At 40.4% G+C, this 25,708-nt stretch overlaps 1 protein-coding gene across 1 annotated transcript in view; it reads left to right on the top strand.

Moving 5' to 3' along the window:
- The window catches only part of LOC111871298, a 33,159-nt gene extending 12,391 nt beyond the window's left edge, over nucleotides 1-20,768 (top strand). The window contains exons 5-8 of the mRNA XM_023864302.2: nucleotides 4,044-4,211; nucleotides 8,796-8,946; nucleotides 15,287-15,399; nucleotides 18,983-20,768. Of these exons, the coding sequence (XP_023720070.1) occupies nucleotides 4,044-4,211; nucleotides 8,796-8,946; nucleotides 15,287-15,399; nucleotides 18,983-19,210 (660 nt within the window). The 3' untranslated portion in view covers nucleotides 19,211-20,768. The remainder of the gene's footprint in view (nucleotides 1-4,043; nucleotides 4,212-8,795; nucleotides 8,947-15,286; nucleotides 15,400-18,982) is intronic.
- The last annotated feature ends 4,940 nt before the right edge of the window (nucleotides 20,769-25,708 follow it).

Genomic DNA, 25,708 nt, shown 5'->3' with positions numbered 1-25,708 from the left:
TGTAAGAGCAAGTGGAATAAATTCGCTATATTCAATAAGGCATGAAGTTATTTGTCACGTGACCTACCCAACACGTGACAGTATCATTCTTGTCATATCTAAAATCAAAATGTACTGCCTGATTGGGGGGGNGTTAAAGAAAATACTAAATTACTTCATCAGCCATCCCTTCGTTGGCTACTCCCACCACTGGCACCACTTCATAATGGATAGAGAGGGCGTGTAGGTTCTATCCCGTCTCTACCCATTAACTGTCATCCCCCCAAGGACTGGGTTGTTATTTAATTTCTACGAAACTGGGATTCTCCTCACCCTTAAACTGTTTCGTTGCATACGGCTGCTGTTGGCTGCCTGTGGGCCAGATCTGCTTTTGTCTGGACTAGGATAGTTCCGGATTGGTCGGGGAAGGGTTCCATCGTGGAGGTAAATCACAACTCTGAGTTACATCCTACCCTAATAACACTGGTCTATTTACACACATATGTACAGATACAGTATAAGAATGCTGACGTTCTGTCGGGTCTACATAGTATCGGTCCTTAAACTGGTTCTCACTTTCATTCTGATCTCCCACCTAGGGAGTCTGGCTTGGGACTGTCACTTTCCTTCATTCCTACCCTCTTTGTGTAGTTGCGACCCTATCCTATCATAATGCTCGCAGGGCACATTGGAGATTGCATTTCAACAAGTTAACAAACAGCAAGAGTTTTATGATACATGGCTAGTATGAGCAAATTGACTTACTTGAGGTAGAGACGCAGGTGACTACCACCAACCACCATCTTGTTGGACGCATGCCGAAAAGGGCCTTCAGCACTTTTCTAAATATTACATTTGATCACAAAAACGAGTGTCGAAAGAGTCCCTTAGCCTTTCTTTGCCCACCTTTATACTCTTAAGACAGCTGATGCAGCAGCTTCCTAAAAGTAAAGCTACCTCCTCCTTTTGCCCTCATTAAGGGTGGTGGCTTTCTTTTGGTTCAACTTTATTCTCGTGGGCAAATCCGCTGCGTCTCCCCCTGTGCATTTGGTAATTTCATTCTCCCCAGTGGCCTACTGAAGTGAGCTTCCTGCTTGTGCGATTACGCACCTCTGCTGACTAAGACATTCTTGACCGAGTTCCACAGTCTATCTGTTGCCATCTTTGCCCTAATTGAGTAAAACTCTTTTGCAATGGTCACAACATTTGGGGCAATGTCTCAAATTTCCCTTTTCGAAATTTGCGGCATAACTCAAAACATTCATCTAAAGTATAAAATGAATGATCGCATAAGATTTTTTTCAAAGCCAGTTTAAAATCTATAGGATTGTTATATAATTGCTTTATGAAAACAGGAAGATTATTAAACACTCTGATTCCCATATAATAAGCTCCCTTGTGATACAGTGACCAATGGGCTGAAGGTTGATAAAGGTTAAAATTATAACTCTGTCATGTATTTCTATTGTGTATATCAGATATACATTGATATGAATCCATGTTGTTAACCATAAAAGGCAGTAAAGAGTAAATATATTGGGATTGAAGAGGGAGAATACCCAAAGTTATGAATCTCTACTACCGATGCCCATCATTATTCTGAGCGCCCTCTTCTGCACACCGAACACGTTAATAGCATATGAGGAATTTCCCCAAAACATGATCCCATAATGCATGATGGAATGAAAGTAAGCATAGTAGACCATCAACAAAGTTTCCAAATTAACGTAAGGCTTGACAGTTCTAATTGCATAACAAGTGGTGCTAAGTTTTGGTAAAAGTTGATCAATATGTTTCTTCCAGGACAATGTGTTTGTGATATTGATGCCTAGGAACTTTGTGTGACATGAATCAGATATCTCCTTATTACCATATGCAATTTTTATATGATTTGTGCATGCCCTATTTGTAGAAAGGTATGTAAAATTGGTGCTAAAGCTGAATATACCACTTTGGCATAGAGAACTAAATTGCAGGCCTGGGTGGCATACCACAGTGTTCAAGGCAGAAGTATATGCCATTAAGGCAAGTATAATGGAGAATAAATACATATTCTATCAGACAGTGAAACTGCACTGGAAGCACTAGTCTCCTTCCAGATTAACCAGAAATTATATTGGGGCTCTCTGAAATCCCTGATGATATTGACAGAACATAGCACAGTGCTACTGACATGAGTTCCATCAATTCAGAGCTCATATGTTGAATCTCTGTTTTTGGAAAGAGACTATCAAGGAAAAGTGATATGTGGTAGTTTTTCCATTTGCTTTCCACATCGCAGTACAGCAGCCGTTCAAACCACTCTGGTCACGCCTGCTGCTATACGAACTTGAACCATCTCGAGCATCATTTGCTCTGTGCTTCAAGTCGCTGCTGATGACGCTGCTTCCGCCATCAGTTTTTGATGTCTCTCTTCGTCTGATGCCTACCCTTTGACCTGTCCAGCAAGGGAGGCCCTGCCAGTAGCTACGCTACCGCTGGTATAGCTCTCAGGGTCCTTGGCATATTCAAACCCCCTCCCCACGATAAGGTGGAGACACAAACGAGGGGGTGGTGTCTCTACCTTATCGTGGGGAGGGGGTTTGAGTATGCCAAGGACCCTGAGAGCTATACCAGCGGTAGCGTAGCTACTGGCAGAGCCTCCCTTGCTGGAGAGGTCAAAGGGTAGGCATCAGACGAAGAGAGAGACCAAAAAACAAAAACTGATGCCGGAAGCAGCGTCATCAGCAGCGACTTGAAGCACAGAGCAAATGATGCTCAAGATGGTTCAAGTTTGTATAGCAACAGGCGTGACCAGAGTGGTTTGAACGGCTGTTGTACTGCGATGTGGAAAGCAAATGGAAAAACTACCACATTATCACTTTTCCTGGATAGTCTTTTCCAAAAGCAGAAGATCGCATTAAGTGGAGGAACTGTTTTGAAAGAGACCGAGGACCTGTCGCCTGACAGATTACTGATGAATGAATGAATGTTGAATCCTAGTGGCTATCAGAAGATCCCAGTCTGCAGATTAATTCAGGTGCAGGGTTGCTGATGCGATAACAGATAGGGCACACAATAAATCTGGTTGCACTGCAGGAGTGGTTGAATGCCCTTCCTTCCCCCATCTGTTCATCCATGCAGTAAACATGTCTTAAGACTTCTTGTAGAGCTAACAAAGACAATGGTAAGTTCCCTCAGTGGAATTATATGACTCACCCATAGAATATTGTATAAAGATACTCAATAAGTGTGATTCCTGGCGGTATCATTGTATAAGGATTTTCTCACACTGAATAATGGTCATTTTGATGAGTGTCCTTGGTTTTGTTTCTGAAAAAAACTGTTTGGCCTGCATATTTTAACTTGGGAAAGATAACTCAGAACTTGAATCTTTGTTTCTAATAAAACCGTTAATTGCACAGATAACTGTCCTAAGAAGAGGATTCCTGCACACTATACTTGGCATTTCAGGACTATAAAAAGTCAGACTATTGTATAATGTTTTGAACAATTTATATATGTAATAGGATAGTTTCATATACAGTGAATTCTCAATAATCTGTGATGATGGATGGAAGAACTGGCATGGATAATTAAAAACAACACATAATCCAAAAACCTTGACATACTCCCTATCCATGTTGCAATATCCTGAAAGTCACTGGTCATTCTGTTAGTCACTAAACAACAATACAAGTATCTTTCCAATAGAAGAATGCCACCCTGGTTAAATGATGGTACACTAGTGCAAAGAGCAGTAAAATGATAAAAGCAGAAAGTTGCATCAGAGTGAGAAGGTGTACAGTCCACTGCAAATCGTGTCATTCATACCTGGTGTTTAAATTATTACGGGGAAGCTATCATCAGTAACTAGGGGATTATAGAGTCCCACTCTTACTCTGTGGATCAAGAGTCTACTGTAGTTGGAAAATATGGGAGCTGTGTTAGAATAAATCAGGTAAATGTTCAGGCATGTTTAAGCACCTAGTGTTCAACATTGTTGATACTGAAAATCATAAAATTACAATTCTCGTATATTACATATATGCATCAGTCAGAATCATTCATTTTAATTTTTTCAGCATGTTGCAGTGATTGTACAAGATGAGATATGTTGGATAAGTTTAACTGAAAGAAAACATGCTAATGATAAGGGACTAGTCAACAAGGCACCAATCTTTGTGGCACACTTCCCAGGACAACCGTATTTCTTCATATCTCACAGTGGAAAGAAGGAAAATATATTGGATGTGAGTTTTATTACTTTAAAGCCTTCATTATTGGATAAAATCTGAGGTGTTCACAGCATTGAATATTCATATCGTGGCCTTCTGAGTTATTATACCGTATACTAGATAGGTGGGTTCAAAGATCTCAGAGATATGTACTTTTTCCATTCAGAATTAGAGGCAAGTAAGTTTCTCTGAAATGTTGGTACCCGCCTGCCAGATTACATAGTGTCAAAAGCAGAAGATCACTATATCTTTTACAAAGAAATAGGTTTTGAGATAATTCAATTTATTGTGCGTGTTGGAAAACTCATTCCCACATACTTCTAGTTCTGTTGTGTAAATACAAATGTAGTTATCTGTTTTTGGCAATACTTCAGCTTGACCTTTCTTTTTTAGCCTACTTTCCTTCTTTTGAAAAAATAAAAGTAGGTTTATGCAATCACCATGCTGTCTGTGTATCCCCCCCCATGTTAAGTTTTGAACGGGTGAGTCAGTGTTTATGAAACTTGGTATATATATCATGTCACTTGAACCCATCTCAGTGGTGTACTTTATAAATCCATCCTGTCAGTCCATGTGTATACAGGGTGATTCATGAAGTTTTTGCCCCCACTTAGGGAGGGCATTCCTGAGGTAATTTGGAACAAAAAATTGTAATATACTAATGGTATCCAACTCATAATTAAAGAGATACAGTAATTTGAAAACTGGTGAAAAATCTTTTTTTTTCTTCAAATTTCAGTCAAAACAAATTAGAAATACAATACAAAGACTATTTAAATCGTTAATGTTTTAGGAAAGAAGCATTCTAAAACCATTTTTTTTTCCCCAGTTTCTTAATTTTGCATTGTGCAACATTTTTCATCGATTTTATGTTACAAAATTACATTATTTTCAGCATCCTATTCTGTAAACATACCTATGGTTGCATTTCACACCCTTCTATCAATCTGTTTCCTTTAAACTGTAGTGCTTTAGAAGACGACTGGATTTACATAAGATTTTCAAAAATGTCTCCCAGCACGTCAACACAACACGTTGCACGCGTATGAACTGCACTTGTAGTATTTTGCAGTTCCACACGTGTTCCTTATTGACATCGCCGCGTCCAGAATACGTTCAAGCAACGCTTCATGTGTTTGTACCTTTACCTGGTACACAATGTCCTTCATCCAGCCCCAAATGCAATAATTTAACGGTATTATATCTGGCGACCTGGGAGGCCAGGAATTAGGGCCTCCGCATCCAATCCAACACTGTGGGAAATGCCGATCCAAGTAAGCTGCTACTGCATGGGAGAAGAGAGGAGGTGCCCCATCATGCTGAAAGTACATCCGGCATCTTGTTGCCAGAGGAACCTCTTCAAGTAACTGTGGTAATTCTTCTAAGAAGTGGTGGTAAATCTCACCAGTTAAGTGGCCAGGAAAAATGAACAGCCCGATGAACTGATCATACAGAACGCCACACCAGACATTGACACTGAATCGGTGTTGAGAATTTGATTCTATCATGGCACGGGGATTATTTTCTGCCCAAACATGTAAGTTGTGACTGTTGTTGACCCCATCCCGTGTAAACTGTGCCTCATCGCAGAACATTATCAAGCGGTACAACTGCCAATTTCCATTTAACCAGTTGCAGAACTGCAGACAAAGAGAACGGTCTCCTGGTTGTAGGTGTTGTACTTGCTGTACATGATAAGGATGCAGCCTGTTCTCATGAAGAGTCCTCCATGCCATGGACTGAGAAACACCGAACCGCCGAGCTAGATGTCTTGTACTGGCACGCCGACTGCACTCTACAGCATCGAGAATGTTTTCTTGTTCGCACAATTCATGTTGAGGATTTCGTTCGTATTGTATACGAACACTGGGGAGAGAACCAGTTTGTCTTAATGTGTTGAATGTACTGCTAATGGATTTAGGATTTGGAACCCTGCGAGTAGGATAATGCTGGTGATATTTGGCAGCAGCGGCTCTCGCATTTCCATCACATACACCCAAAACAAACACCATATCGGCGTATTCCTCAGTGGAAAATGTGTACGGCATCCTAACTTCACAAAGTCACCAACACAGCATCCTGTTTATTACTGGAATGCTCTGCCTACCTACGTGCAACATTCCAGCTGGTCTGCCTTATCTGCTGACACAGCTGACTGGAACGCATTGTCACCCCGGGGGGGGGGAGCATAGCGCTGCATTCACAATGATGTGTTTCAAAAATCTGTTGTTACTCCATAACTATTGAAAATCGACCACAAGTTTAAAAGGAAATTTTGCAGGAAATAACCCCAGGAATATGTACCATAAGCTGGGGTAAAACTTCGTGAATTGTCCTGTATATGTCTATCCCCCTATTGTTGTTAGACATTGGCTTAGTAAAACAATACCATGGCAATAAATACACACTCAACAAAAAAATTGTTTGATGCATTGTTTTCTCTGTAGTCTGTTTCGTATCAAAGGAAAGAATTTACTTTCCTTTTCTTTTTCTTTCTTCCGTCCATAATAATAAAGGATGATATTCTTGATTTTGCTACAAGCTAATCTGCAGAAATATGAATAGCACATTTTCTTCAATACCCGATGTATAGTTTTCTTTGAAAAAAAAATACAAAAAAACTGGGTTGATTGGATTGACAGAACTTTTCATTCCAAGTGCCTTATTAACGTTGACCTTTCACAGCTTCCTCTTTCTTTTGCCCATCCATTTACAAGCCATATGCAGCTACAGTGTGTAAACAAGTGTTAAACTGCAGTTACAGGCTCTTATGTTTACTGAAAAACTGCCAGTAATTGAAATACATGGATAAATGTAGAAATTTATAAATTTGGTGGGTCTTTTGAACAACTTTTTATGGTTAAACCTTCAAGGAGCTAGAAAAATCCAAGAGTAAGGCTTATAACAGGTCTCCCAGTCATCCTCTATGGTAGTGAAGCCCAGTTAATAAAGGCCATAATCATTTCTGCAGAGATGAAGTTCATGAAATATGCCACAGAACGTTAACAGAAGGAAAGAGGACATTGTGGACTAAATAGAGATTGTCGAAGGATACACAAAATTATTAGACCAAAGGAAACACGGCAAATCGCAGTGGTTACACGATCCAAACGAAATAAATGGGGATAATCTGAAGAGTATGAGACATGAAACCAGCAGGCATTTCAGGAATAAAAAGAGGGAATGTCTCAAAGACAAAATTAATGAGCTTGCAATGACACTGACTGCCTATGTGGTCTAGTGGTCAGAGTTCCTGGCTACAGATCCAGAGGTTCGCATTCCATTCCTGGTGCTACCAGATTATCTGAGAAGTAATGGGTCTGGAATGGAATCCATTCAGCTTTGTTAGGATAATTGAGGAGCCATTTCAAGGAAATAGCGGCTCTGGTCTAGAAAAGCGAAATTAATGGCCATGGGGATTCATTGCGCTGACCACGCAACACCCTCTATCCACTAAAGTTGGCACTAACTTCGCCAACAAGCAGTGGTCGCTCTGTCAGTATAGCCTGCTTGCAGACTAAAACTAAAGAGTTTTTTTTCAGCGAACAGTAAGAACAAGAATATTAGAGACCTGTATAGAGAAACAAATGACTTCAAGAGGGGTTACAAACCTAGCAGTAACTTAGTGAAGGATGAGAATGGTGATCTGCTTGCAGATTCCCACAACATTTTGAATAGGTGGAGGAATTACTTCTCTCAGTTATTGAACGTACATAGGTTAAGTGATGTTAGGCAGATAGAAATACATACAGCTGAGCTGTTAATACCTGATCGTATCCCTTTTGAGGTTGAAATTGCTATTGCAAATTGTAAAAGCTATAAATCATCAGGTAGTGATCAAATTCCGACAACATTTTTCAGCAGGAGGTGAAATATTACATTCTAAGATCTATAAGCTAATTAATTCTCTTTGGAATAAGGAAAAATTTCCTGATCTGTGGAAGGGATCTATTGTTGTACCACTTCACAGGAAGGGTGATAAAACTGACTGTAGTAATTATTGGGGGATATCACTGCTATCAACTTCATACAAAATTTTATCCAATATTCTTCTCTCAAGGTTAAGTCCATACACAGATGAAATTATTGGGGATCATCAAAATAGGTAATTATAGGTATTATAAGACAGTGATAATAATAATAATAATTTTAAGAATTACTTTAAAATATTCTGCTTTTTCTTGGATTCTTTAACGGTACTCTTAACCATTGAGACAGTACAGTGTGTAATTGATCTCCTGCTGTCTGTGTTTGCATTGAAGACAAGAATTTGTTTTTGGCCTTGTGTTTCCACATAACAAACTTGTAATTTACCTGAAAATCTCTTTTGATAATGATTACCTTCTAGGTAATCCATTTCATTGTTATGTGCTATGTTTCTCCATATATATATTTATTTACTATAATTAGTCTTCATGAGTTTCATTTACATGAACCATACAAAATTAGAAACAGTGAATCATTTACAGTTTGAATAGAATTTGTCCTCCTCCTGTGGAGGGTGCATTAACTTGGTTTATAAGCCTTTTCTGGTCGAGTACTGATATATCTATCATCGGTTTGTGGTGTGGAAATGAATTTGTTTGTTGATCGCTACAGGTAATTTCAAGGGCTTTGGGTTACCATCATGCTGAAGACTGCAGCTTGTCTGGACAAAATGTCAGACATCTCTTCAGGTTTTTGAAAAATCTTGAATCTGATGCTTCGAGCGTACAGGATGTGCTGCAAGGAGTCAAGGAGTACAGACCTGGTAATGTTGGTAATATTGTCACATGTATCAATGACTAAAGACGGGGTTTGGATTGATAATTGGTTTCATTGACTGCTTACAGGTCATAACTACAATTAATTACAACACTTCCAAGATACTGTAATTATAACACACAAATAAAATCTTCTATATCTGCTTTCACATGTCGTTGATATGTAACACATCTAAACAATGGCTATTCCTCTGCAAAGATTTCCCTATCTGTTTCCTGAATATGGATCTTAACACAGGGACTACAAGGGCGGGGAACACCAAGGAAACTGGTAACCGCAACACAACCACAATTTCCAAGAATTATTGGCCTGGGTTGAACGCTTGTTACTAAATGGAACCGCGCAAATTTAGGAAACAGCAGTGCAACTTGTGGAAAGACTGAGAAACTCAACGTCAGGCAACAGAGTATGCCAGCCTTTTCACAGTTGAGTTGCCACATGGTTTCCTAGTGTCAGCTGTTCTGTAACACTTCGGTGAGTCATTTGTTTCATAAGATGGCACGAAAGGTTGACAGAGCTGCTAATTTTGTTATTGTGCAGTTAATTGAGCAAGAGTGGGGGCACATGGTAGCGTAGTTGGTTGAGGGGCTATGCTTCAAGCCGGAAGGTCGCAGGTTCAAGTCCCAATGACGTCGTTGGATTTTTTTCAGTTGACCTAATCCTTCAAGTTGCACTGTGGCCCTGGAGTTGACTCAGCCTCTAACAGAAATGAGTACCAGGAATTAATTAAATAATTTTCCTGGGGAGTAAAGCACAGCTGGTGTGTAAGGCTGAGAACCTTACCGCCATTTATGAGCCGATTGTCAACATAATGTGGGACCCTCAACATCTCACAACCCTATGGGCCTTTATGGCCTGCTGCAGGGATAGTTTTGAATGAATGAAGGTATAAGGGGTGGGCCTTTGCTGCTCTTGCACTGCGACCTACAGTGATCTATTGTGCTTCTCCTTTTGATTATCCCCTCAGCAATCCTGCGCTTCGAATGAAGTGCAGGATTTTGTATCTGAGGGTGTCAAAATAGTCACTTGGTTCCATAAAGTATAGAGCCAAGTGATGTAATCTTAAATAAGCTAAGGCCTCACATTCACACAGGACGTGTGTGGCTGTTTCGTTTCTTCTTGACACCTCTCACAAGTGGGACTATCACTTAGTCCCAGTTTGAAGAGGTGTCCTTTAAGGTGACAGTGTCCTGTAAGTAGTCCCACCACCCATCGTAGCTGGTTTCTGTTTAACTTCAACAGTTCCTTTGCTCTTTTAGCAGAGGGTCCTCAGGATCCCCAGTATTTCTTGTGCTTCATATGTGTCCAGTCCCTGATTGCCTTTCAGGCAACTGCTATAGAGATGTCACAGGCTGGTTCAGGTCCTAGGAACAGATGTTCAGCTCCAGTCTTATCCAATTCATCTGCTGTTTCATTTCCAGCAATACCCTCATGCCCCGGCACCAATATCAGTTGTACCCTGTTATGTTTGGCAAGTTCCATGAGGGTTTGTTAGCAATCCCAGACCAATTTAGAGTTGATCTGGTGTTTGTCAAGCACTTTAAGTGCAGCTCAGCTCTCAGATAGAATGTAGATGTTTCTATTTTTGTAGTTCCTCTCTAGATTCTCCATAATACATGCCTTAATGGCATATACTTCTGCCTGGACTACTGTTGTGTACTGCCTAAGGCTTGAACCACTCTTCTGCCTCATGCCATAGCAGTACACCCCAGCTCCAGTGCCCTTATTTATCTTGGAACCATCTATATACCAGATCAGTCCCCCCTTTCTATCGGGCCAAATCCTGTCTTCCCATTCACTCCTGTCAGGAAATCTGACTGTGAAGGGTTTTTCATATACATGTCCCAGTATCATTTTGTCAGACCCCATTTGTAATATGGGTTCTTTTTTCATGTCCTGAGTTATTTATGCATGTCCAAAACTATTGGATCAAGGTTTCCATTGATCACTGCATTGGAGATCGTAGATTCCTGCCCTGGCCTCTGCCTCCAACTGTAGATGCAGTGGGGGGAGTCCAAGGAGTCCAGTGCAGCTGTTGGAGGTGTTCGAATTGCTCTTGTGATACCCAAGCAAGCCAGCCTTTGCAGTTTGCTAAGTTCTGTCTTGCTTGTTTTGAGTTTAACTCTGGGCCACCATACTGTGGCGCGGTATGTAATTATGGGTCTTACAACCGCAGTGTATATCCAATGCACAACATGTGGCTGCAGTCCCCAAGTTTTACCAAACATGCTTCTGCATGTCCAAAAAGCGTTATAGGCTTTATTGATGACCTTGTCCAGCTGTTTCTTTTTTTTTTTTCATGTCAGTCCCTTGTCTAATACTAGACCAAGGTACTTTACATAGCTGGAGAGCTGGATCATTTTATTGAAGACGGTCGGTTCCTTAAGGCCCTTTATATTTCTCTTCCTGGTAAACGGTATCATTTCCGTCTTATTGGGATTGATGGAAAGACTTGTCCTTTCACACCATTGTTGGACCATGTACATAGCTGTTTAAAGATGCTCTGATACTGTCAAAAGGCATTTCCGTTTATGATGATTGCTATATCATCAGCACATCCCACTGTATAATAACCATCATCATTAAGTCCCCACAGGAGATCATCGATGACCAGGCCCCACAGCAGAGGCGAGAGCACGCCCCCCTGTGGACACCCCCTAGATGCGGATGCCCCCAGGGTTTCTCCTGATAATGTAGCAGTTATGGCTCTGCTTTCCAGCATAGCCCTGATCTGCCTGCATATTGTAGGCTCTATGCCATGCTTTCCAGCAGCCTGTTTGATTATATCAAATGAGGTTCTGTCGAAAGCTCCCTCTATGTGAAGTAGTGCTCCCAAAGCAATATCCTTGTGTTAGGGATAGCTTTACTTTTTTACTTTAATTGAGCAAGGGCCTGGTATATATGACAAATTCCACCCAGACTATTCTAGGCAGGACAAAATAGATTTGGCTTGGGAAAGAATTTCTCATGAGATGGAGGAATCTGGATCCTGGTTAAGTTCTTTCTAAACAATATAAGCACCTCAGTTTAAATTGTAACAGAAGAATGGATGCATACAGTGGTTTATTTTCCAAGTATTGTATTTAAGTGTCCTGTTGCATTTATATATCATTTACTTCACATATATTTCTGTCATAATACAACTTATTATATAGTCACCCTTCTTCCACGTTACATGGTTCGGCTGTATATGGCCATCATCATATGTCTTCTATTTTGCTAAAATTGTTGCACTGTATGTCAAAATTTTGTATTGTGTGTGAACACAACTGATTAAAATAAATTGACCTTAATTAAATCAAATTAATTAACATCCAAATATTTTCCTTATGGTCATCAACCTCTCTTCCAACACCATCTCAACCGACCTTAACTACAACCATATTATGACAGGATCAGTATTATTATCTTCCATTGCTGAAGGAATTTGCACAAAATTAAAAAATACAGCCATGCATTATGTCAGACGAACATATCCACTTACGCCCACTTAAGATGATAGCAACTAATCAAACGGAAGTTTCCTCAGTGTGTGCCTGCTAATCCTGAAATCAGTTGCCTGCTTGAAATTAGCAACATTTCTCAGAAATTGCAGTTGCATTGTGGTTGCCAGTTTCTTTGGTGTGTCCTTGCCCTAACTGACACTCCAGATATTACTGCACCACAGCACACATAATGTGTTCAGATCGCACATTAAGTCTTCACAGGCTGACTTCTAATTCTTCTACTATGAACTTCCCGTGGCTATCCCCTGCAGAGAAGTGCTTGACTTGTAGCACCGATTGTCTTCAAGATAACTTCTCTGCATGGACCCCACAGAAAACACCATCTTCTTTTGTTAAGGATGCATGTTTACAGTTTCGTTGCCTAGCAGCAGACATCCTATTCATGCATTTGCTTGGTGTGGACCACACAGAAGACACAGCTTCCCCTCATTGTTGTCATGTTATTTTAGGGTTGGGTTTACCAGCCATCGCATAGAAATGGCAGTTCTTCTATTGTTGCCTGTATTCATTGCCATGAGAATGTTTATGTACATTCCTCTATTGTTACAGAAATGGCCCATATGTCACAATATGTATGTGACTACCTTGTACACGGTAAGCACTAATTATGCATGTCAAGAAGGCTCATGATGTCTGAATATACCACTGTGTAAAGTAGACAATTACGGTTCAGTTGAACTTCCAGATATTTTGGCAGATTTGTAAAAAAAATGTTTCTTTTATTTAACAATATGAACAGTCACGCCCACCCACCCACGCACGCGTACACACACACACACACATACACAATAATTCTGTTCCCTTCTATGAATATTTTTGGGAACACCTGTCTGAAAATTAGCTACAGACTATTAATTATTAACTAAACAGCTACTTTTGTCATGGATTTCACAGACATTTGAAGCATTGAATCCTTGTATCTTGCCAATAAAGACTCTTATATTTGATTCAGAACTGTGGTAATATACAGATACAGGTGCCCAAAAAATATATAACATATATTGCTAAAACTTTATAACATGCACAGTTCTCATGTTACAAAAAAAGAACACAATCTTTTAACTGGGCAAATGATGAGAAAGTAGCCAGTATTGCTTTCTTTTGTTGGTATTGTGGTGTATAGACCCGTTGCTAGGCAGCAGCCAGCATTCCAATGGACTGGTTGGGTAGTGATCACATGGGAACCTCAACAGTTCATACGCAACAATAGAGGAACTGTTGGAAACAGTGTTTTCTACATGGTCTTTGTGAAGCGGTTATCAGTGGGACAAGTTTAGAGTTTAGTTCAGCCCCTGAGGCTCATCTTACATACAAAGAATGAAATATCCCCTTCATCAGTCATGTAAAATTTATCTGTGTAATCTTCGATAAGAGGGTTATATAGAGACTATGCATAGAAATTATTGAAGCCAAGGCCTTCAGAACATTTATTAGAATATACTTCCTATTCAAAAGTGAGCATTTAAGTGTCAACATTAAACTAACCCTCCATAAGGCACTGATCAGATCAGTACTGACTTATGCTTGCCCTGCCTGAGAATTAGCGGCAGACCTCTTAACATTGCAGTGCCTACAAAACAAGGTTCTCCGCACTATTAGAAATTTTGCAAGGTGGACACTGGTCCACGATTTGCACACAGCTTTTCAACCTTCTATATGTATGTAATAATATAATTATATATTGTGCAGGCAGCAGGCAGAAGTCATACAAAGTCATGAGAATGCACATGTTCGCAGTATAGGACAACACAAAACCAGATATATAAAATATAAGAGGCTCAAACTTGCCAGTGGTCAAGCTTATGACCATCCAAGGAACTAAGCTGCCATTCTAGCATAAGATATGTAAGATAAACATGATCTGCTTTGCAAAGCCTGTACTGACAGAGGATGTGTACATAGAGCACAAGGAAGTATTTTTAATAACATGCTATGTGTGTGATACATACACTTGACAGTGGTGAAGAGAAGCCTATTCATAAGAGACAAACCCATCCTTTCATCAGAGAGGATGTTACATAAGGACTATGGCTGCGAGGGTTCAGTTAAAAGAAAATATTTCTGGTTGTGAGCCTCAAGGGGCTTGGCACCAAGATAAACTGATTTGCAGTGAATCACCAGTCGTAAAGTAACTTTGACTTTGTCTTTTTGTTTAATTCAGTTGTGGGTTGTTTGCCAGACAGTAACGATGTGAACACAGAAGCTGAAAGATCTTCACTGCTGAGATCTGTTACCAGGAAACAACTAGTGAAAGCAGACTGTGAAGTCTTAGCATGTGCTGTAATTATTTGTAAAGTGTGGAGATTAATGATAGAGTTATAGTTACTTGTAGTTACAATTGGTAAGTGGTCAATAAATCCAATCTGCAATGCAAACCCTGTCTATAGTCACTCTAACACATGATATTATTATACAATTCTCATTATTTAAACCAAGTATAATGATGTAAACAAATGAATACAAGAAAATATATATATATGAACATATCACATATTTTGAAAGTAGATGATTTGTTTGTTCAAATGCACTTAAAATCACAGTTAGAGACAGTTGCTTATTTAAGTAGGAAATAAAGTTCATCTTAAATAGGTTAATTGTTTATATAGTATCATTTTCAGCATTTCACCACCTTTCATTTTAGCAAATTTGCATGTTGGTGAATAAATTTCCCTGAATCACTGGGGTTTGTTGTGATGGGTATTCGCTGTATAATAAACTATATTTAGTCAATTGGATGTCAGTATTTTAGTTTGAAAATGTGTTAGTAATTTTACTTAATTATTCATATACAATTGTGAAAAGCAGATACTTCTCTTTTAGTCATGCTTGAAGAGACACCAAGAGGAATAGACTTCACACAACACAAGAGTCGGTCAGAGGTTGCTGATTTGTGTTTTGGCAACGAGCCAACATTACAGCAAATCAGTGTGAAGGTAACTTTCATTTTATACCTATGGTCCTACGATGGAATCTTGTAATTATGAACACCCATGTTCATTAGTGTAATGCACTTATCACACTGGTAACTGACACCAATGTAATGTGTTTCGAGTTCGAATCTCGTCGATCACACGTGTAAGTCCAAATCCCACTTCTGACTCCAGTGTAAACGTGTAGACTACTGAAGACAGAGTGAACTGATTTGCGCATAGGGTTGTAAATCGTGAAACCCCGCAACAGTGGTAACAGATTAATGCAATTAGGGTTATAAAGTGTGAAACCCCGCAACTGTGTGATAAGTAATTGTAGCCGTTGTAGAGTGTTCAATAAACCAATTAACCATCTCTACAGCGTCTTCAGTGTCTAAACACGTTACAATATATTGTCATGTGTTGGGTGTATAACGCGACAAATAACTTCACGCCTTACTGGATATAGCAAATTTTATTTCACATTCGCTCTTACGATCACACAAATTACAATCTGACAGTTACTGCCATCGGCAGTATCACAAATACTAGACTGAAATGCTAGACTACAACTGAAAGGTTGACTGCCTGGCTAACTTGTAACTTCAGAAATGTAACTGTAACTGTCTTGAATAGTCTTCGCTGCTCCTTATTTAGCACTGTTCCGGACAACACAGAAAACAGCCACGTAATAGGCACCACTGTTGTCTGGCGCCGTGTTGCTAGCAACGCTGTCGGGAGTTGTCTCTCGCAACCACTGTTTACCCGCGTTGCATAGTGACCAGTGTGCTGGAACTCGGCTCACTTCGGCTCTGCTCGGCGTGTCACCGCTCCCGGGGTGGGGGGGGGCATCCAGCTAGCGCAGCACGTCACACTATTCATATAAAAACGCCTTTTCAGTATGTGGTCTGTGTGCATCCAGTAACATGTTGATTGAGATTTCTGAAAATGCAGCTAATTGTGCTAGATGCAGATTATTCCTGTAGACAGTGTCCTTCAGATAGTCCGTAATCACATCTATTGATACCCTTAGAGGATGTAGTCAGTTAGGTAATTCATTATTGTAAAAGGTAAAGTTGTCCTTGTGCTTATTTAGTTAAGCACTGTGCCATGAAAACGTGGGGGAGTGGAGGTATATCTCCACCATTCTTGACCTTGACACTAGATGGAGGTGAGCGGTCAGCTTCATGCCCCTGCCACTTTATTCCCAAGGAAGGAGCCCACGGTATTCATTGGATAGGAGGCTGGGTAGGCCCAATGTCAGTCTGGATGCTGTGGAGAAGAGAAAAATCTTGCATTGCCAGGAATTGAACCCAGACAGTTCAGCCTGTAGCCCATCACTATACTGACTGAGCTATCCCAGCTCCTAACTCATCATATTGTCCAGAATATTGTATGGAAATGACAATGTTGGAAATAATCAGGAACTGAGGAATGGTGTCACATGTGGGCTTTTCCAATTCTGTTGAAGATATATATATATATATCTTTTGTATTCTCTTTCAAGCACTGGAAAGTTGGATCAAAGTGTTCTTAAAGAAATGTTATGGTAAAATTAAACTTTCACTTCATTGTCTAGGAATGGTTTAGCAATTCTGACAGGTGAAACAGAAGACCACACCATACACTACTCTGGATGCAAAGGGATATCCCTTACTGAATATAGACTTACCAGTGCATCATGCTTTCATATTTTGTTTATTGATGTATTTATGCAAGTGAATGCTGTTGATGACACAAATGTGATGAGTAACTGTTAGATTGTCTTCCAAATACTGATCAAATGAAAAATTTACTCCCACATCTTTATCAAATATAGTTAGGGGTTGTTGCATTTTACAGGAGAAACAATCATAAGTCTTGTAAGTTTTGAGGTTTTCACGGCGATGACTATGACAAAAGTCATCTTCTGGGATCTGGCGCTGTGTATTCTTGGTTTTAACTGACGTTTCAGAGGAACGTATCGCCTCCATCTTCAGGGCAGGTGAATCGTGATGCGAATACAGATAGCAGCCACTCAGTGACCAGTATCACTTCTAATAAAATGGCCCACAATGATATGTCATTTCGCCAGCATGCTGTTGTCGAATTTCTTGTGAAAGAGGAAATCCCTGCTGCAGAAATTCACCAGAGACTTCACCGTGCTTATGGAAGTGTGTGCATGGGTGTGAGCAGTGTTCGAAGATGGGTGAAACATTTTAAAGATGGGAACACCAGCCTCGGAGCGGTCGTCCTCGAACAGCCTCGACTGAACGCAACAAGGAAAGAGTGGATGAGATCATTCAAGATGACAGGCGTGTGACTGTGGACACAATAACCCGAAAACTTGGAATAGGGCACAGTGCAGTACAGGAGATGATTGAAACTTTGGGCTGTAGGAAAGTTTGTGCTCATGGGGTCCCACGGTTATTGACCGAAGACCACAATGGTCAGTGAAAAGCCATCACCTGAGAACTGCTGCAGAGATATCGACACGAAGGCGATGATTTTTTGCTCTGTATTGTGACAGGTGACGAAAGCTGGTTTCACCATTTTGAGCCTGAAATGAAATGGCAGAGTATGGAATGGCACCATTTGCATTCTCCATAAAAAAAAAAAAGGCAAAGACAGTGCCATCAGCTTGCGAAGGTGATGGGCACAGTCTTCTGGGATGCAGAGGTGTTTATTCTGGACAATTCCTGGAACTTAGGCAAACCATTAATGCTGCTCGATATGTCCAGACGCTGCACAAGCTCCGTGATGCATTGCGCAAAAAATGTCCAGGACGAAACATCATCATCCTGCATGACAACGCTCGCCCTCATGCCACTCGCCTCACATTGGAAGCAATTGCAAAGATGGGGTGGGAAGTTCTTCCACACCCCTCCTATAGCCCTGATCTGGCACCTCCGACTACTGTCTTTTCGGATTTGTGAAGGATCAGCTGTGTGGACGTTTTGAGACAAGGGGGGGGAAATTCAGAAAGCAGTGTGTCATTGTCTTCGGATGGCTGGAATGGAATTTTACAAAAGGGGAATTTTCAAACTCCCAGAACGCTGGAAGAAATGTGTACAAAGAAGTGGCGATTATGTGGAAAAGTAAAGAAAGGTCTGTAGATTGAGGTGGTGTATTTGATTTGTCAATAATAAAGCATGTTGCTTTACAAAAAATTGTTGCTCATGACTTTCATTACGACCCTCGTATCATGTGTTTTGCAAAATAGATGTAAAAAAATATATATGAAATATTTAGTAAGTACTTCTTCTGTGTGTTACAAGATTTGATGCCTTTTCATAAAGATAAGAATGCATTAATACATATTTTGGAGAACTGAAAGCTGCTCTTATGAGCCACACAAAAACAAATGGCAGGCAGCATATGGCTCTAGACTTGTATTCAGAAGTAAATATTTTTAATTTCATTTGGATAACCTTCTGTCTTAACCAATGTTTATGATGGTTTTCCTCATTTTTGTCAGGCAAATGCCAGAATACCACCCTTACAATAGGTATGAGAAGCTCATTCCAATCCCTACCTCTTCACCATTCATGATGATTGTCCTGTCTCATCTTCCACAGTGTAATTTCCAAGTGTTGCTAAAGCTGCCACTATTCTGTATCTCTTGCAGTGCTCACCATGTCATTGGGCAGTTGGAGATATTGTGCCTGATGCTGAGGGCAAGAGTTTTGGGAGTATGGAAGTCACATTCCAGTCACCTGACATCTTGAAAATGTTGAAAGAAATGACTGTGAAGGGTATTTTTCCCACCCCTCCTCCTACATATATTCGCTCCATACAGAAGAGAGGAAAGAATGAAATTAAACTTGAAAACAAATGGATTACGCCTGAAGATTAAGTTTCTGTGAAAATATAATAATTTAATTTTGTGTTTTAGTCTGAATTACTTGTATTAATCATACTGATGGTGAATAGCTTGTTTTTGTAAGGAGCATTAGTTTATACTGAGTATGTGCAAGGGCAAGGCTAAGGATTTGGGCAAGAATTTCACATGTGCACCAACTAGCCTGTACTGATCTGTTTCCTTAGTTTCAAGAATGTGGAAGGAGAAACAGTTCATCTCCCAGAGCACAATTTCTTGAAGGCCCTACCAGGGGGCTTGTGCTCAGGGCCAGAAAGTTGAAAGAGAGTTAAGCAGTGCAAAAGTATGGGTCTTTGCTGCTTCCACCATGGATGACTGGGTTCATGCCAGGCCATGGAGGATTGCAATTACATGGGGCCAGTTCAACAAGAAATGGAAGCTGGACAGCGAAAGGGCATATCCAGCCACAGTTCCATATACAATATTTAATTGGCTTGCTTCATGGATCTCCCTGTTAGTGGCAGACAGCATGCTAGAACACCACTGGAAGTTGGCCGATGGATGATCCAAGGCAATCTAAATAGTTCTGCTTGTTACAAAGTAAATGAAGTACTGGGAGAGCTCAACAGAAGATCTTTAGGAGGATACTTGTGTGCCAAAAAACCTTGCATAAGGTAGAGAGTGGCACTATGGACAACATGCAAGGAGCAACATTGGAAGGTGGTGCCAACAATGTGACTCCTGTGCAGCAAGTTTAGGTCACTAGACATGGAGACAGGGCCTCATACAGCAGTTTAACTTTAGGAAACTGTTCGAGGGGATCACGAGACATAACAGGACATTTCCAGGTAGCAAGAAGGGGAATCAGTACCTCCTGATTGCTGTGGCCTACTTCACCGAGTGGCCAGAAGTTTGCTGTACCTCTCCAAAGGGCATCAACAATTGCAAATGTTCTGGTGACCAGTATCTTCTGCCAGATTGGAGTTCTGAGGGAACTGCACTACAACAAGGCTGGAACTTTGAATTATGGCACCTACAGGAGGCGTTACAAAACTTGTGAATCTGCAAGACACAGACCACAACTCTGCATCAAAATTCAGATGGCATGATGGAACGATACATGAAGGTAGTAGAGGAGCTCCTGAGGGAGCCATTTGAGTGCACCAAAGAGACTGGGACAAGGGGCTACCTCTCTTCCTGCTAGCCTACAAAGTACAAACCCATGAACCCACACATATGATGCCTGCAAGCATGAGGTTTGGGAGAGAACTGCACCTGCCCTGCAACCTGCTCTCTGAGGCTCCCCTCAACAAAGAGCAACCCATGATTGACTACACAATGGACCTAGTGGAGTGGCTGCAGTCAGTGGTGTGGTAAATGTATCTCTGTGAACATGAAGTGTGAAGTCCCTGGTAGTGTATGCTGTTTAACACAGTTACGTTCATTGGAATTATATTCTTGCACTTGAATTTAGTTGAATTCAATTCTGTTTAGTTTGTTTTTGAACATGAAGTAGATTGACTAGTAATACTTGAATAGGATGTTCCTCTGTACATGTATTGTATTTTCTTCATATAAAGAGTATTGAAAGTAAGCTTTTTGCAAAAGTGGAAACTTTTTTGTTGTTACCAATACATTTGCCGGAGCTTCATAACTTGTACTCTTCTCCAAGTATAATTAGAATGAACAAGTCAAAAGGATGAGGTGGGCAGGTCATGTAGCATGAATGGGGGAGACGAGGAATGTGTATAGGATATTGGTGGGAATGCCAGAAGGAAAGAGACCACAAGGAAGACCAAGGCGTAGGTGGGTGGACAATATTAGAATGGATCTTAGAGAGATAGAATGGGATGGTATGGATTGGATAAATCTGGCTCAGGATAGGGACCAGTGGAGGGCTCTTGTGAACACTGTAATGAACCTTCGGGTTCCATAAAATGCTGGGAAATTCTTGAGTAGCTGCAGAATTGGTGGCTCCTCCAGAAGGGCTCAGCTCCTTGAGTAAGTAAGTAAGTGCAATACATTTACAATATTCTGTCCTTTTCCTTCGAGAACCATATATTTTCCTGTTAAAAGTACAGTATATCAGTGTTAAACCATCAGTTTTACAGTGTTTTGTGGGAATCTCCCACATTCTAACAGACAACAGGCAACTCCCACAACGTAAGAGGAGGAGGCAATATTTATGCATCACTTGCAGCCTGGCACTTTGGACACCAACACAAGTGCTATCCATTCAGCGCTCACACTTGCAGCTCCACCCAATGTGGGATGTCGATACTCACAGTGACAACAACTTGAAGCTATAACAACAAATGTTTGTTGTTTACAACCAGCAGTAGCATGTGTGAAGAATACTGGTGGAGACTCCTTTCATGACGGCTAGTCTGGTCCGGCGATAACGGTGCCAAGTGCACACCCCTAAAAGGGCCGTTTGTCTAGCTGCATTTTCTTTTTCACAGCCCAGTTTTCTTCTTTGCTGTCCTGCATCTTCCATGTAGCAGCCCAGTGTTCTTCCTTTGCTGCTACCGCTCGGTGATTATGAGCTGATGGGATAACAGCAAGCATGGCTGGCTGGCTTTTGGAGCTATGGTGCGTGCACCAGCAGAGTTGGCTGTCTACGGAGCATGCGCTGGCAGAGTTGGCATGGTGTTACTGGAGATCAGTAGCTTGCAAGTGATGTATAAATATTGCCTCCTCCTCTTACATTATGAGAGTTGTCTGTTTTCTGTTAGAATGTGGGAGGTTCCCACAGTTTCGTCTGTTAAGGTTACATATCATTTAATGAAGTATGGAAGTGTAATTATTCCGCTTCATAAACCTGAACTGTGGCCCATTATGCCTTACGTAGGCAGAATATGTTAGGTATGTTAACATGGAAGAACACTATATTTGCTTTGTTTGTTAATTTCTCACAAATATGACATACTCTCTTTCTGCTGTTATTCTAGCTGCAGCAGAGCAGTCATTGCTATGATCTCATAGCAGATGGAGCTGCTGTTAGAAGTTGAAGTTATATAACCAAACCTTGACCATATTTTTTATATAAGCTTTATATATTATTTTACATGTTATGAAGTGACAGGAGGTTGGAGAAAACTGCATAATGAGGAGCTTCATAACTTGTACTCTTCTCCAAGTATAATTAGAATGATCCAAGTCAAGGAGGATGAGGTGGGCAGGTCATGTAGCATGAATGGGGGATGCAAATGTACAAATGCATGTAGGATATTGGTGGGAAAGCCGGAAGGAAAGACCACTTGGATGACCAAGGCATAGGTGTGTGGACAATATTGGAATGGATCTTAGAGAGATAGGATGGGATGGTACAGATTGGATATATCTGGCTCAGGATAGGGACAAGTGGAGGGCTCTTGCAAACACGGTAATGAACGTAAGATTTGAGGCTTTCACGGCGGTGACTATGAAGAAAGCAGTCTTCTGGGCTTTGGCGCCGTGTATATGTGGTGTTAACCGACGTTTCGGAGGAACGTATCGCCCCCATCTTCAGGGTTGAAGAAAAAGTATAGGTAAATCTGCAAGCGACAACACCGTGAGACACGGTAACGCTTGACCGTGTCTCACGGTGTTGTCGCTTGCAGATTTACCTATACTTTTTCTTCAACCCTGAAGATGGGGGCGATACGTTCCTCCGAAACGTCGGTTAACACCACATATACACGGCGCCAAAGCCCAGAAGACTGCTTTCTTCACGGTAATGAACCTTCGGGTTCCATAAAATTCCAGAAAATTCTTGAGTAGCTGCAGAATTGGCGGCTCCTCCAGAAGGGCTCAGCACCATGACTAAATAAGTAATTAATGGCCATCATCAGGTAACATATTTATGTTTAGTCTCTACTTTGCTGCTGTTTTCCCTGTATTGGCCAATGTTTACAATTGAGGGAGATCATACATGTTATTTGTCAGTGTGTAGTGCCAACATATAAAACTATATGCAGAACATTAAAATAGTAATATGTTTCATTTGTTATAGTTTGGTGTTATTAAATAACTTGGATACAACCAATAATAAGTTCATAGACAATATGATGCTGAAGTACTTGTACAATATTCCTCAGAACGTCTGTTCTGCCACTAGCTGGTGCATTTAATTTTTTCTATGAACAGAACAACTGCATCTAGTCATAAGGGTGACAAAATGAAGGGAGCCCTTGTTTTAGTAGGCAAGGACTGTATATCTCAGTGACAATAATAGAGATAAAATTTTTTTTCCAGTTGTGTAGATATGTTTTTACTAAAATGTTCATGGAATTATGACAACATTTGTTTGGTGTATAAGCAGTGCATGCTCTTCTAGTTTTAAAAATGTGTCCAACTGAAACTTGGCTAAATGGATACTTTTATGATACAGTGGAACCTCGCTTAACGCGCATAATTCGTTCCAGAATCTTACTCGTAATGCGAAACACTCGTTAAGCGAAAAAAATTCTCCCATAAAAGTTAATGTAAAATACGATGTGTTCCATGCCGAAAAAAATATTCAAAAAATTTTATGTATAACGTTTTTTCAAAGAAAATTATATATACATTGTTAAGGAGCGCGAATCATCTTCATCTTTTCTTCTATGCGGAATGAACCAACCTAGAATGCGAATTCGATTTGCAGAAAAAAAAATCGAAATAATTATTTTATTATTTATGATACATATCTAATTTTTTTTACTAGAAAGCTGTCTAGAGACATTTGTTTTTGCCGACGCTTCAAAATTTGGTGAAAATGCAATACAGCATTATCATTAAATAAATCTGTAGCGCGCATAGCCACTGCCTTATTAGGCTGATGCTTCTCGATGTACGATGCAACAGTTTCCCATGCTTTCAGCATTTCTCTTATTGTGCCAGAAGATTGTTGCTTTGCTGTTACCTCCTCCTCCTCCTCTGACAAACTCTCCTCCACAACTTCTTGCTGTGAATCACAATGCAACTCCAAATCGTTGATGTAGACCGATTGTATGTGCGTGCTAGATCAGCCACGCTCACACCTCGTTCTCGCTTTTCAATGATTTTACGTTTCATTTCTACGGTTATTTTTTGTTCTCTTTTGGCTGCCTTTTTGCGGCTTTTTCTTCGGGGACATTTTTGCAAGGGTTATTAAACTTTGCACAAAAAAAATCACAAATAATATGTCTGAACACAAGTTTGGAAAAATGTGTGATCACAAGCGACACTAAGACGCTAGCGGAAGGAGTGCTAAACACAGACTGATGTAGCAAGCGCACAATCCGGGACTTCCCCTTTCGTCACTCGTTATGCGAAACTTCGCTCGTTAAGCGAGTTTTTTTTTTCTTTTTTTTTTCCAATTTGTTTTGCTCGTTAAGTGAGGTTCCACTGTACTTCAATACATATTCTACTTGTTGAATTAGTCATATATCGCCTCAGAGATTACACCGTTGCCATCTTTGTAATTAATGACCAGATTTGTAGGATTGTTTATAAGCAATCTTTGCATCGAATTTCATGTTCCTAACTGCAGTGTTACATTTGTTGTCGCTGTTATAGTTCAGGAAAAAGAAACTTCGCACGACCACCATGTTACTGCTCTGTATTATATACTTGAAAGTACCCTTTAGATCGCTCGTATCCGCTTTGTTCTTGGCACTAACTGTATGACATGTGAACAGTGCAGGATTGGGACTGTCTCCAATAGTATAACGCATTTCTTGAAACTGGATGAACCTGTCAAGTCCTATAATACTCAGTTCGATAAAGCAGCTCACCTTAGGCGAGCAGACAAACATGCTTCTCAAGCTGTGACTGCACATAATCTTTAGGATATAACAGTGATTCTTACGAAGGTAATCCAGATAAAATGTGGCACATCACCAAGATACTTCGAAATCTGTGATTTAGACCCTCCATATCATGCAATTAAATTCCACTGATTGTCTCGGGAGATGAAATAGACACACAGTCAGATGAATAACACTTGTCCATTTTGGGTTCACGTTTAGCATAAAGAATTACAGAATATTTAGACACATAATGCAGCCTCTCATTATTCTGTACTGGTAAATCTAACCCGAGGGTTTGTTACCTCATGCGTTATCGCTACCACATAGAAAACAAAATGGTTGCTTTGAAACTTGAACGGAGAGACATTCACACAGCATGTCAATCCCATAAACCGCATTTTTTCCTGTGCTTATATCATAATGAGTGTTTTATTGTATTTCACAAAATTTTTCCGAGACAAGTTTTGTCCAGTCACTAGTTAATCAAATACGTTATGTCAGAAATCCTTATTATGGATAATTTACTTACTTACTTACTTACTTACTTACTCACGGAGCTGAACCCTTCTGGAGGTGCCGCCAATTCTGCAGCCACTCAAGAATTTTCCAGCATTTTATGGAACCCGAGGGTTCATTCCGTGTTCACAAGAGCCCTCCACTGGTCCCTATCCTGAGCCAGATCAATCCTATCCATAACATCCCATCCTATCTCTTTAAGATCCATTTTAATATTGTCCACCCACCTACGCCTTGGTTTTCCCTGTGTTATCTTTCCTTCTGG

The sequence above is a fragment of the Cryptotermes secundus genome, unplaced genomic scaffold (assembly GCF_002891405.2).
Source record: "Cryptotermes secundus unplaced genomic scaffold, Csec_1.0 scaffold825, whole genome shotgun sequence".
Lineage (NCBI taxonomy): Eukaryota > Metazoa > Arthropoda > Insecta > Blattodea > Kalotermitidae > Cryptotermes > Cryptotermes secundus.
This window is presented reverse-complemented; position numbering and strand designations above follow the sequence as displayed.